This window comes from Chelonia mydas, chromosome 8 (genome assembly GCF_015237465.2).
Source record: "Chelonia mydas isolate rCheMyd1 chromosome 8, rCheMyd1.pri.v2, whole genome shotgun sequence".
In the NCBI taxonomy this organism is placed as follows: domain Eukaryota; kingdom Metazoa; phylum Chordata; order Testudines; family Cheloniidae; genus Chelonia; species Chelonia mydas.
The window spans coordinates 15,731,805-15,746,332 of NC_057854.1; the positions used below are offsets into that span (position 1 = coordinate 15,731,805).

Genomic DNA, 14,528 nt, shown 5'->3' on the forward strand with positions numbered 1-14,528 from the left:
CTTCTCTTCCACCATCGGAAGTTGGGCCAAGAAAAGATATTACCTCACCCATCTTGTCTGTCTGTAATGTTGCCTATGATCCTACTCATACTCTGGATTCTGGCTAATCCAGATTAACTACATTCAAACCTGTATAGGTGAGGGGAGTGACCGTGGCTTTGCACCAGCGTAAGAACAGACTCTGAGGTGGTGTGCCTCACTGTCTCCCTGAGGTACTGTATTTCAAGGCACTGGTGTGGGGGGCAATGTTGTGCCCTGGCTGGAGCATTCGCGGATGAACCCCGCCCAGGGTGGGACAACTGCCCACCTCTCACCCCCAGAGTGAGGCCAGGGCTGTGTGAAGGAACCAGGCCCCCGGGGGCAGGGCAAGGCAGGAAGGTGACGTTGCAGGCGGCGAGGCTGCCAGCCCGCTGAGGGCAGGGCACAGTGACTGACTCACAGGGTGTGCCGGGAGGAGCGAAAGGGGAGGCTGTCGGAGGTGAGGATGAGAAAAGGGGGAGGAGCCGTGTCGAAGGAGGCGACGCAGCTGCCCCTCCCCTATGCAGCTGGAGCGGGGGGGGGGATATTCTCTGAGCATGCGTACCAGCTGTTTGGCGTAGAGCCGCTCGGGACGTCCCAACGGTCGCTCTCGCCCCCGTATCCTGACGGTCGGGGCGGGGAAAGAGAGCGAGCGCCCCGAGGGAATCTCGCGAGAGGTTTTCCCTCCACTTCTACGCTCCCCTCCTCCTCCGACAGGACGGGATCTTTCGAGATCTCTCCCCCTCCCCTGAGAGGAGGCTGCCGGAGCCGCTGCTCATTTAAACGGGCTCAGTCGGCTACGTCGGCACTAGGGAGGCGTAGGCGCCGGTCGGGGCCGAACCAGACGCTTCAGCCGCCCTTCCCGAGCTCCTCAGCCTTTCAGTCTTCGCCCGGCACCCTCCGCTCGTCTCCCGGATCCCTCCTCAGCCCACCCCCGCCCTCAGCATGTCGGTGGTGGGCATCGATCTGGGCTTCCAGAGCTGCTATGTAGCCGTGGCCCGGGCCGGAGGCATCGAGACCGTCGCCAACGAGTACAGCGACCGCAGCACCCCGTGAGTAAAGGGGCGGGAGAGAAGCGGGGGAGGCGCGCCGGGGACCTGCCGGATCCCGGCCAGCCCCTGTTAGGCCTGTGCCTGGGGCCTGGTGAAAGGGCGGCGCTGCCCCTTCTCTCTCCCCCTCCCTTGTTGGGGGAACGCTGGTGACTTGAGGGGGGGGTCCTCCGGAGCGTGGAAAAGCCTCATAACACCCTGGTTCTGCGCATGTAGTAAATTAGTAGCGCGCGGGTGGGGGCTGAGCAGTGCCCTCTCCTTGCGCACCCCGGCGGGATCTGTGTACCGCTGAGAGACCTCGCTGCAGGCCGGGGCGCTACCCTCTGGGCTCCCCACACGGGCTAACCGCTGGTCTCGTCTGTGGCGTGCCTGGGAGCTGTGCGGGCGAACCACGGCGCAGCTCGGCGAGCAGGGCTTGGGACATGTGTTTCCGGGAGAGGGAGCAGGGGCAGCAAGGCCTGGCCACCTCCACTGAAGTGAGAAGGTGGGGAAGAGGGAAATGTAACTTAAAAAAAAAAATCAAACTTTTTCAAGCAGGAAGCGTGTGTAAGTTTATTTGGTTCACATTTATGACCTACAAATAAAAAAAGGAACTAAGATTGTGCAAAAAGTGCTCTTTTGTCCCTTTTCAGAGTAGCAGCCGTGTATTCGCAAAAAGAAGGGGAGTACTTGTGGCACCTTAGAGTACTCCTTTTCTTTTTTCACTGTGCTTGTATGCTTCAGTCTGTCCTCTGTGCTCCACCTTCGAATGTTATGAATATTTTGTCTGTCAGCTCTTGGGGATACTTCCCTGGGGGAATTCTGTGCACTGCAGAATTAATTTTCTGTGCAGAATTCCACTTTTCCTTGCAGAATAGGCACTGCAGAGTGGCTGGCCGCTGCTAGAGGCCACTGGACCCAGCAGTCTGGCTCCCCACTTCAGTGTGCTTGCCCAAGAGGCGCAGGTGGGCTGTGGTTCCCAGCATGCCCTGAACAAAGGAGGTGGCATGTGGGCTGTGGCCCCTGCAGTGAGCGGAGTGCCCAGCCCGGTGGGGATGGAGGTCCTGCGTCTCTGCGTGGTCTGGCTGCTGGGCCTGATCCTCATCTACCCGGGACCTGAAGTGGGCCCCTGAGATGTAGCTGTGCTGGCTCTCTCAAAGGGTGTGGAGGGGTGGGGTCATATCGCATCCAATCGTGGCACAGTAATGAAGCTCAGCGGAGCCTCTGGCTCGGCTCTGGAGACAGAGAGGTGCAGGTGTCCGGGCCGGGAGGTGTCCTGCAGCTGGGCTCTGGGGGGAGTGGTTTGAGTGACTGGGCCCCCACATAGCCCCATCCCAGTACACAGCCCCCTCAACTGTACACCCCTGCAGCTCCCTCTCCCTTGGCAGTGTCCTCTGTTTGGGAGCTTGAATTATGGTAACCTTACAGGGAAGAGTGAAAAAATGAGAATTCACTAAAAGACTGGAGGGACAGTTTTCCCCCAAGAAATACCTAGCTGGCTCCTGTGACACACCCAAACTGAGGCATCCAACAAAAGCATAACAGGAAAACAGGAACTGGGTTGTTTGTAGGGGTTTGTTTAACACTCTACTTGTGAGGGAAGTTCTCTTAGCAAGTATGTCTAACAATACAGACAAACAGGTATTTTTAAATTACCAAAAAAAAAATTGAAACTGGTGATTATATTGTGTTTTGACAAATACAATATGCAGAATTTTAAAATTCTGCACAAAATTTTAATTTTTTGATGCAGAATTTCCCCAGAAGTATTTGGGCAGGGACCTTTTCATCATGACTGTAAAGGGCTACACAGGTTTTTATTTTAGAAACAAAAGTGGCAGTTGAAATACAGCTAGAGTCTTCTCTATACTTTGAGACTGAACTATTTTAAGCTCGTTGTGAGCCACCTCTGTAACTGTCCTCAACAATGCTAATAGCGAGCTTCGTGCTGTACCAAGGTTGAGGAAGATGGCTTCCTTTCTGGTCATAAATAACTCACTAAATAAAATAGCAAGAGGGTAAAGTGACCTATTGTCAGCAGTATAGCTGAAATTAGAACTTGGGGCGTCCCTGACTCTCAGGCCTTCTTAATAAGGTGTTTTTTTTTAAAGGGCTGACTTGTATAAAACTATGTTCCGATGTGTCAGAGTAAAATGTCCATTCACCTGAACACAGTGTGGTAGGAACTGATAGTGTTTGACAACAAACTACATAGTCAAGGTAAAATTATTCATTAGTAACACCATTTGTCAGTTTTCTCTCATTTTGTGTTGGCAACAGTGATGCATGGCCAGCAGTATGGCCTCACCTTGCTTCCTTGTAAGTAATGCCATAGCTCTGGCTGTCTTTAAGGAAGGAACGTAGAAAAGCTGTATGATTAACATGTTTGTTCATTATACCTTTACTGGTTCTATACAAAGTAATACTGTCAAGGCTTGTTTCTTAAACTTGTATTTAAACAGTCTTGAAAACCAGTGTCTAATAAAATTAGAGAATAACAGAGATACAAGATGTTGGTTAATTTCAGAAATCTTTCCCAGGTTTTGGGAAATTACTGCTTTTTTAGTTTTGAAACACTAAAGTGAGTGTGAGTCTTTCCATTTCAGTACATACAATGTAATGCGGTTTTGCCACAACAGCTAGTAGATGTTCAAAAATAAACCCGTACTGGATTTGTACTAAGGGTGCTAGAGGATTAAAAATTTGAAAAGGTTCTCCAGCATCTCTGAGTAAAATGCTAATTATCATGGAATGTCTACATACAACATTCCCATGTCATTTTAATAACACTAAATACATTTAAAATAAATCCTGGAAACAAGATTTAAATACACTTTAACCAAAGTCTGAAACGCAAATGTACAAAGATACAATTACTTAGTGCCCTGCTTGAGAGAGAGAGAAGAGGGCCTGGCTCTCAGAGAATTGGATGCTTATCATGTTCAGTTAATTAGGTTCTTTAAAGGTATCACAAGTTGTGTACTCAGAAAAGTGAGGCATCCAAAATCACTAGTCACTTGTGAAACTTTTGGGCCCAATGTGTAATCTAAAATTAGCTCAAAGTGAGGCTTGAACTTCCTCTACGATGTACTTGATACTACCTGGTTCCACAGATCCAACACTTTCGGGGCGGGGCGGGGGAATGGGACAATATGGAGGCAGAGTAAAATAATGTGGTTGGTTTTGGTTTACGTAATGAGATTTAAACCTAAGACAGGGTCAGGATGTGAGACTTGCAGTAACCAATATATATTGAAGTATTGTAACCTTAGCAAAATCACTTTGCACAACTGGTCACAGTTGAGTTTGTACAGTAGTTTAAAGAAAATGAGTTTTGTGTTTGAATTCTACCCTTGGATCAGTGCTTGCTAGGTTCTTATTAAGTTTGGTGGGATCGGCTGATGTTCATCCCAAGGCAGAACTTGACCCTAAACATATTTGCTCCGTGTTTGTTCAACTTTGAATATATGGAGTCCTGCATATGCCTTCCCCTGCCCCTCTGGTGTTTGCTTATGTGTTGACTAGACCTGTTGTGCATGAACCCTCTGAACAATCACTGGCTCTAATGTTTTTGGGTTGAGATTGCTCACTTCAGTTGTAACTGAGATGGAGAAATCTAAAAGGGATATTTCTTGAAGTGCTCATATTATGACACAAAAATGAACTTGAACGCAACAAATTACCTGGAGAAAATGAATTCTCAATTGTGAAAATTAAAGTTGCCATCAAACAGAAGCTTGGGGCTGATCTACATGCAGAAATTGCACCAATTTATCAAAGGCCATGTCTACACTCTGGGAACTATACCAGCATCGCTTCGGTGCCATCGCTATGCTGGCATAATCCTGTATCATAGACACAATCTATGCTGACAGAAGAGGTTTTTTCAGTGGTGGAGGAACACCGCCTCCCTGAATGATGGTAGCTAGGTCGATGAAATCATTCCTCTGTTTACCTAACTGTCTGTTGTGGATTAGGTTGGCATAGCTATGTTGCTTAGAGGTGTTGATTTTTCACCCCCTGAGTGACAGCTAAGTTGGCCTACATTTTAACTGCAGACCAGGCCTAAATCTTTCTAAACTGATTTAATTAAATCTGTGCAGCTTGTATGGGCACTCATAAATGGTTTGAGTAGCAGCTATCAATTTATATTAAGTACCGAATTAAGATTAAGGCACTTTTAAACCACACAAGGAAGATGCACTGATTTAACTAAACAGATTAAGAAGTTGATTTAGCAAAATCAGTGCCATTTCTGTGTGTTGACTGGACTGCTGTCTTGTATGACAGATGGGATGCATGCATCTTCCAAGGTAGTGCATGGAGACAAAGGATAAGTGTAATCTAAAGTGATATCTGAGCAGCACCCACATGTTACTTTGTTCTAACCCATTAATATGATAGTTGAGAGTTCACTGAAATCCTATCTTGACAAGATTTCACTAGGCTTCCCATGTCTGTCTTGTGATTGCGTCTGCTTCTATTTAAAATGTATGGGTGTTTGTTAAACTAAATTTTCACCATTTGTGTGTTTATCCTATAATGTTCTTTGAAATTATAACTTAAGTGTCTCTCTTGCTTAAGAAAACAGAAAGGTATATAGCTTGAGCTTTGATATATCATATGTACCTGTTACTGAGGTCTGCATTCAGTCAGCTGGAGGGAAGGGGAAATAGCTCCTAGTGTCTTAATACACAGATAATACTAAGATCTGACCAGTAAAGCCAGTATGGGCCACATAGGTTCCAAATACAAAACTAAAGTATTGGGAAGTTTCCCAACATTCCTTTTCCACCATCCAGAGACAGAAACTTCTCTGTTAAACTTCTCTGATAAACTTCTTCCTTAGCATTTCTGAGGATTTTTTTTGAAATCTACAAAACATATAGGAGGCAGCTGTTTAGAAAATAAATGTTTGCTAAAGCCAAATATAAATAAGGGCTTTTTAAAATAATCTTACATAGCACTTTTTTTTAATTGAGCCCTATTGGGATCTCAATAGAACAAATGTGAGGCAGTGTAGGAAAGCCTGTTCTGCTGCTGCCCATGTGGCACCCTTTTCTGTGGATAGAGAGAGGATTCTAGTCTCAGAACTATTAATCTGGAACTCTGGAGAAGCACTACATTAATAACTAAACCAAACGTAGTGATGTTCCTGTGAATTCAGAATGACTCATGAATTTTGCAGTTAACTAGCTAAATATGTTCTAAGCGCACAGGAGAGAAGATGAACCTTCAGTTAATGCTTCTATATTAATTTCTTCCTAAGGGCCAAATTGAATTAATCTGGTTTCTTGTGAAGTGTTTAGCCTGAAGCCTCAAGATATATAGTTATGTCTACGCTAAAAACGTTAGTGGCGTAGCTGCAGCACTGAAGCTGCACCACTGTAGACACTTACTACAGTGACTTACAGCACTGGAAGAATCCCTTCAATAAATCCATCTCTCAGCCTGTTGGGATCCTGGAAGTGGGAGGGCAGAAGAATTCTTCTATTGACCTAGCAGTGTCTACACTGGGGCTTAAGTTGGCTTACTTAAATCATGCAGCGCATTAAATTTTTCAGTTGTTATGCCATTAAGCTGACCTAACTTTGTAGTGTAGACAAGTCCACAGTATTAGTTTTATTATTGCCTTAATGTTTCCATAAAACAGAACTTGGTAGCTTTTTATTGGCCAAGCCTTGGAATCATGTTATTAAGCACAAGACATGTTTCTAAGTATGTCCTTCTTAAGTTCATTACAGTGCACTTCTATAAGTGCATGACTGGCTTTCATTTGTTAACTAGACAGTGCACCAACAATGGCTATAAAACAATAACACAATCATGCCATGACAAATTTCCATGCTGGTGGTGTCTGTTTATTCACTCTGTTAAGGTAGTTCAACATAGCAGGATATTCTAGAAGCTGTTTCTTTCGTTTCCCGTGGGGCAGGCAGTTCTGCAGAGCAACTCCCTTGTGTGCTGCATTGGGATCAATGTAATAATTGTACCTGTTAGTAGTAAAAACTGGTTGAAATAATCCCTTTACAATGTTGCTTGCAGATAGATAACTTGGCCTAGAGGAACCATGTGGGAAATCCGTTTGATTTTATTTTTGAGTGTATTCAGATTTTGTAAGGGTGCTGACTGTTTAACGTAACAGTTTTAAAATACCTCAAGTAAGGAGGCTTGACCAGTAGTAACTCTCATTCTCTAAAAAGATGAGGACTTCTTTTATCTCTTAAAGAACTGGTAGGCATCAAAAAGCAACACACACACATTCTTTTGAATAAAGTGTGTCTATTTGACTTTCCATGATCCAAACCCTGATGATTGATTTGGTGTTTGTGGGCTTTTTGCCGTGTGCTTATTCTATTCAGTCTTCCTTGTTGTTGGAGCTGAAGAGTTAACTTTAAATCTGAAAAAATGGGAACTAAAAATTAGTCAACTATACAGATATTTATAACTATAGAAATGAGTTTTTCCTTGGTATTTTTATTTTCACAAATATGATGGTGAAATTGGGTATCCATGATCACCTGCATTAATGGATGACAAAATTAGCCCTCTTGACTAATATTTATTCACCTTGCAGTGAACAACCATCATCCTGTTAGATTTCTACCCCACTGTATAAATTGCTTTGCAAACAAACCTTCAAAAGTGGCCAGAAACAGAAGTTGCCTTAAATTATGAATTCTCTTCTAAAATGAAGAATGTAAATATGTTTAAATTTAAAATTAAGGCTGGACAAATGTTACTTTTTTATTATGAAACTTAGTAGGGAATGCGTTTGACTATTAACAGGTTTCGCTGCTCATAAGTTTGCTATTTGTTAGAGAACTACTCCATAATGAGTGTTATGCTCTTCAAATATTATTCTAGACCCATAATGGCAGAGTAGGTCCTACATTGTTAATATATTGACTCTTAGTGGTTAACAGTGGGAAGAGCTTGGGGAAAATAGCAATTTTAAAATGTTGTTACAGTAGTCTTGTTCTATACAACTGACAGTTTTATCTAGTGATAGTCTTAATCTTTAAATACATTTAAAAAAATCACTCAGTGGCTGCTTGTTAGAAATAAAATCTTTATTTCTAAATTTGAATTAGATCAGAAATGTTTCTTCTCATTGTAGGTCATGTATAGCCTTTGGACCCAAGAATCGTTCAATTGGAGCTGCAGCTAAAAGCCAAGTAAGGATTTTGTATGTTCAAGAACTGCTTATAAGCCAAAGCAAAACTCCTAACACAGTAGCGTAAAAAGTGTTTTTTCCAGTATTTTCTCGTTTATGGAGAGACTACAAATATCCATGTCAAAGTGGATATTTGCTTCTAAATTAAATCTTTAATAAAAGTCTTAAGAAGCATTTGAGCTTTATTAAGCTGTTCAGTTTGTAACTCTGTAATCTGTCATTGTTCTGGATTGGGACTTAAGGGTTACATAAGAATGTACGTACTTGTTGTACATAATAGAATTTTCCCTTTTTAAAAGAAATCTGAGAAATTACATACCAAAATCTTGTTAATGTTTGGATTGCATAATCAGGCACTCAAAGTAAATACCATTTTCTCATGAAATGTTAGTTCATCCCCCTTGTGCATATGCATTAGGATAGTCTTTAATTACAACATTGCATACCGTTCTTTCCATGGGATCCTTGCCTCATTCATTGCACAGGCTGGAGGCCAAAGGGGCAGATAGATTTATGGTTGCCCATGCAACCATAAATGTCATTCCAGACTTCTGAGTGCTTGACTTTACAACCTAAATAACTGTCTGCTAATAGTTTTTTGTATAGCCAAGTAGAGTAGTTATGTAAATATTAATCTGGGAGTAAGGCAAGATTTAGCTGATTTATGACCCTTCCTATCTACCAGTCAGATTGTTGCCAGTTTTTATTTTTGTAAAAGATGTTTCCTGCTGGATATATTGTTTGTCACCTGCAGAAAGTAACTTTTCAAACACTGTCAACATTTCTCAAGAACAAATATCTCTAGATATTAGGAAATGACTTCCAGAATCCCTGAGATGCTTGAACTACACAGCAAGCATGCTGTAATTGTGATCCCCCAAATGTTCAGTGTGTGTTCTTCTTTTGCTAGAATTAAATGGAAACATCTTGTCAAATGTAGAATTACTCCCTATGTGTGTTTGGTCTGATGTTGCACTAAGATGTTTGCGGCCTGGAGATGCACATTGGTGCAGGGATATAGTTGATATGCAATTTGAACTGTAATAACTGGATTTCTGGAAATTTTAAGAGCAAGTTGCTTTTTAAAGGGACAGTCAATTTAAAATCTAGCTACATATATTAAAAAAAAAAAAGTGAAGTTAATGTCTGATACTAAACATGCCCTTGAGCGCCCATACAGTTTTTGACTAAGGCCTGGTCTACAGCAGAAAATTATATCAGTTTAACTACGCTGGTCAGGGGTGTGAAAAGTCCACACCCCTGAGCAGCATAGTTAAGTCAACTGAAGTCCCTGTGTAGGCAGTGCTAGGTCAACAGAAGAATTCTTTTGTTGACCTAGCTACTGCCTCTTGGGGAGGTGGATTATCTATGCTGATGGGAGAATCCCTCTTGTCAGCATAGGTAGTGAGTGACTCTACACTCAAGTGCTACAGTGGTGCAGCTGCTGCAGCGCAGCTGTGCTGCTTGTAGCATTTTAAGTGTAGACAAGGCCTTAGCTTTCCCTTATGTGTGTTCCTCTCCCTTCTTGCTAGTGAAAGAATCACGTAAATATAATGGAAAACCTAGTATTCAGAAAAATGGCGATGTGTAAAGTGCTGTCATACACATTACAAAGAAATTAAAAGCAGATACTTTTCTTCTCATCCTTGGTTACATTAATCATAGGTGTTACTTATAACAAGAGTATCTAGACAATTTTCACTACTGCAAATTGACTGTCCTTTTAAGTCCCCGCTTGGATTTTAAATGGGTTCATGACAACACTGGAAATTTTTTAGGTAGGAACGTTCCAAAGTAGGTAGTAGTATCATGCAGGAATGTCACATGGAGTTGGCTGGCCAAAGCAGGACAAGATGATGGGCCTGAAAGTGACATTAAATGTGCTCACTGTCTTTCCTAGCTTAGTTGGTGGCAAGTTGGGGAAGGTTGTCAAAGTGGGGAGAAAGGTAGGGGAGAAGAGGAATACAGTGAAGAGAGGTATATTGCTAAAGTTGGAATTTTACAGCTATTTGCAGAACACCTTTTAAAAGTGAACTGTGTTTACATGGATTTTCATCAACATTTGCTCAAGGTTTTAAAATAGAATTTTTAAAAATCTAAACGAATTCCTGCAAGAATCATTTGTGAGATGAAAGGAGAAGAGGTAAGTTTTTGGGTTCGGGTATTTTAGTAGACACCTTATATTGTTTGAAAATACAAATTAATTACAAATTTTGATTTGGCAAGAAAAGCATAAACAAACTTGCTATTGGCTTATTTTCTCTGAAATTCAGAAGCTCCCCTGCCATCTCAGACTAATGTATTTTTCTCCCTTTAGGTTATTTCAAATGCAAAGAACGCTGTACAAGGTTTTAAAAGATTTCATGGCCGTGCATTCTCAGATCCCTTTGTTCAAGCTGAAAAAGATAACCTGGCGTATGAACTTGTCCAGCTGCCGACAGGCTCAGCTGGCATCAAGGTGAGTCAGACATACTTGGAAGAGAACCACAGGGGAAACTCAGTGACAATTCATATGTCTATTTAGCTTTGAACCCTTTTGCACTGGGGCCTATACCTTTGCAAATGCACTTTCCATTAGAAAAATCTTTATTGCTGGATTAATAAATGTAGGGAGATCTGTAGTGTAGGCTAAAATTCAAGCTAGTAAAATCTACTTATTTTATGAAGGAGGCTTAGAACTGCCTTGTGAAATAGACTATCTTGGCTATTTCTTTAAATAAACTGACTTCAGAATGATAGAGAACTTAATTGAATAGAATAGTATGTAGTGTGGGAAGGATCTGTGTACACTTTTTCATATGACTCAAGCCTGAATAGTAGTACCCTTTTGAGTCCTGAGCATCTTGATTAGATATTCCCAATTGTAACACACAGTGGTCATTGATGTGCACAAGTAAGAATTAAGACTCAGATTCCTTTTCACTTGTGATTTAGCTAATCCAGGATTTGAATTCAGTTATTAGAATGCCTTTGTTTATCAAGGTCTGCTTTAAATTAAAAAACCTCTTTGCTGTGTGAACAGTCTTTTGCGCTCCATAGTGAGTTTGGCAGATGAAGAAAGTACCAGAATAATATTCGGCACCAATGCTTCAGATATACTGCAAGGCTAGAGGAGAAAAGCAGAACATTTCAGACCAAATTTCAATAAATATATTTATATTTTAGTTGCAAAATCTGTTCAACAATGGGAGGAATTTCCTTAACTTAAAAATAGCCTACTGGTATCTAATGGAACAGGCTGTTAAAGGCCTGGTAAAGAGTCAGCTGCGTACATTCTTACATTTGGAACCCACGAAACTTGAGCTTGTATACATGTCCTTTTCAACTTGCCTCTCTTAAAATCTCTTGAATTCTCAGATGTAAATATGAATAAAATGAGAAACTGTCATCTTATCCTGTGGTGCCTTCCCTACATGGCTTAGGCAGTGAAGTGGGGGCAATTATACAAGTATGCTGCAGGCCCTAGGCTTGGTGTTAAGGACCACTTTTTTTTTTTTTTTTTTTTTTTTTTTTTTTGCAGGCTTAGGTCTGCTACTTAATATCAGTTGAGCATGTTGTTTCTTGTCATTTACTGTACTTATACAAGCTTTTCACTAAAGGTTATGTATCTGGAAGAAGAACGAAACTTTACCATTGAGCAGGTGACAGGAATGCTCCTCACAAAACTAAAAGAAACTGCTGAGAATGCCCTTAAGAAGCCTGTAGTTGACTGTGTTGTTTCTGTAAGTAGGTGATGGTAAACTTGATTACGTTAAGTTGGCTACATAGTGTATCTGCATAAATTGAAGAATCATGGTGGTAATGGAGTTGTATTGCAATTTATAAACCAAATAGATAAACAAGGTTCACATAAATTAGTGCCCCTGCTTATTTTCAGTAAACCTTGTGACTTTTTTTATTCAGCACTCTCCCTGAAAACTGATGTTTAGCTTATCATGCTAACATTGTAAATATATTTTAGAGATTTAATCAATAAAATAATACTATTTGTAGCTGGGTTTGCTCAGTTTTCACTAAATGAATGGTTGTAAAGGTGAGATCAAGTGGAAAGGCATGAGAAAATTCTATAAGCAATTAAATCAAACCATTCTCTTCCCCATGTAGCTACTCACTTTTCCTTGCTTGCAACACTCAAAATAAAAATCTTGAACTTGCAGGAAATACTTAAAAATAAATAAAGGGGGGAGGGTTTGGCTTGTGTACCAGCCCTCTGAAAAATATTTTTCTGGTGATAGAGGATTGCCCTTCAAAATATGTATCTCACTGCTATGCATTTCTTGCAGGTTCCGTGTTTCTATACAGATGCGGAGAGGAGATCTGTGATGGACGCTACACAGATTGCTGGCCTCAACTGCTTGCGACTAATAAATGAAACTACTTCAGGTAATCTTATTCTCTTTAAAACGTATACTGGATTGGAATTACAAATCTTCTTTCCCCATGTCTGTCACAAACCCCTTCCATCAAGAATTACCAGTTCTATACACTAATCTGACTTTGGTTGCTCTCCAAGGTTCCTAGAATCCGAGTTATTTCTATGGTAATACAGCTCCAGACTTTCTTCTTTAAAGATACTTAGAAATAAACATCCAAGAAATAAATGCAAGACATCAGAGGAACTAATAACTGTTTTCGTAGTTAGTCTTCCATGCCATAGTGCTGGTATCTGGTCCATTATTTAACCAGATGCAAACTTTATAACTTTGAAAAATAGCATTAAATCTTGACAGTATAGTTATTCTTTAACAAGTACTGTTTAGGAAAGCAGCAAAAAAATGGAGTTGAATGACTGCCATTTTTGTTTACTATATTGACTTTTTTTTTTTTTGTAGTTGCTCTTGCATATGGAATCTATAAACAAGACCTGCCTGCCCTAGAAGAGAAGCCAAGAAATGTCGTTTTTGTTGATATGGGACATTCTGCATATCAAGTTTCAGTATGCGCATTCAACAAAGGAAAACTGAAAGTAAACAATCTTATGCATCCATTGTAATTATGAGTAAAAACGTTCACGTTACGTTTATGGACTACAGTAGGCTTGGTTGACTGCCTTAATATGGCAGTTTATCCAGGCAGTGCAACTTATACTTTCCAAAGGTTCAACTTTGTCCTATGTTAGAGAACTGGGAAGAAGATCTGCTTAAGTTTTCGTTGCTACGCTTGTTGAAACAAACATGTTTTCTTCAGTCACTTTTTGGTATAGAGTTAGAGTTCAGTTTATTTTTTATTAACTTCTCTATAGTAATAGTACAACTTACAAGACGGGATGTCTTTTTAAAAATGGTGCTCTAGTTCAACCACAAATTCATGTCTTAAAGCAGGAATTACTGGATTAATTTATTATGAAAGTCTGACTAAATGACCATAATGCTTCCTGTTGACCTTGAAACCCATGATATGAGCGCTATAGGAAATATGACAGGTGTGAAAGTGTCAACGGTTAATTAAATCTCTTAAAACTTCCTTAACTTGAGCAGGTGAATAGATTGGATCTTTCTTTGAAGCACAATTGCCTTAACACTTGTTTCTTGTTTCTATTAGGTATTAAAAATTTTTTCTTTTGAGGAAAGAATCTTCAGTAATGTTAGCAGCATAGCCAAAAACGTATTATGAAATCCAATAATCCTATATTGCTGCTCCAGTGGAAGGAACAAGTAAATGTGTTGTGATAGGTGCTCAGATAGTTAGGAGAGTAGTGCCTCAAGAGAACTGAAAAGTAAGCTAAAGTCTTAGAGCATCCTAGTTTAAATGGAATATAGCTGAGATTATGTTGTTCTGAACCAGAAGGCTACAAAGTGCTCTGATGGGTCCAACAACAAATTAATTGTATGGAAACTTTATTAAAGTTAACACACTGAAACAATAGGAATGGTACATATTGAAGGAGAGAGATGAAGTGTTAATAAGTACTGGTGTGCAGAACTGGATAACGTCACTTCTAGGTGGTGTGGAATTGTGAATTCAGCATATTTGAAAAAGGGATTGAGAAATCGGTGAGATGGAGGTAAAATGATGCAACAGGAAAAGATCAATCTTAGAATGTCATTCTATGAGCAGAATGAGTTTAGTTCCTTCACTCCCATATCCAATCTCAGAAGCCATATTCTAATAACGATAGACAAGGAGGTCTTTTGAGATTGGGTGATGTGTGCATGTGCAAGTGGTACACGCATTTCAAAACTGTCTGGAATTCTGGCAAATTAGAGAGGCAGTAGAGAAGGGTGTTGTCTTAAAGATGTGAATTAACAGGTGAATAAATGGGCACTCATCTGCAGGAGTTAAACATGAAGAAAACAAATGAGTTT

The 14,528-nt window shown here is 40.8% G+C and overlaps 1 protein-coding gene across 1 annotated transcript in view; it reads left to right on the forward strand.

Annotated features, from left to right (window-relative positions):
• The first annotated feature begins 374 nt into the window (after nucleotides 1-374).
• The window catches only part of HSPA4 (heat shock protein family A (Hsp70) member 4), a 38,505-nt gene continuing 24,351 nt past the window's right edge, over nucleotides 375-14,528 (forward strand). Inside the window, exons 1-6 of the mRNA XM_027826076.3 lie at nucleotides 375-1,070; nucleotides 8,167-8,224; nucleotides 10,541-10,681; nucleotides 11,823-11,945; nucleotides 12,507-12,606; nucleotides 13,056-13,189. Coding sequence (XP_027681877.1) covers nucleotides 964-1,070; nucleotides 8,167-8,224; nucleotides 10,541-10,681; nucleotides 11,823-11,945; nucleotides 12,507-12,606; nucleotides 13,056-13,189 — 663 coding nt within the window. The 5' untranslated portion in view covers nucleotides 375-963. The remainder of the gene's footprint in view (nucleotides 1,071-8,166; nucleotides 8,225-10,540; nucleotides 10,682-11,822; nucleotides 11,946-12,506; nucleotides 12,607-13,055; nucleotides 13,190-14,528) is intronic.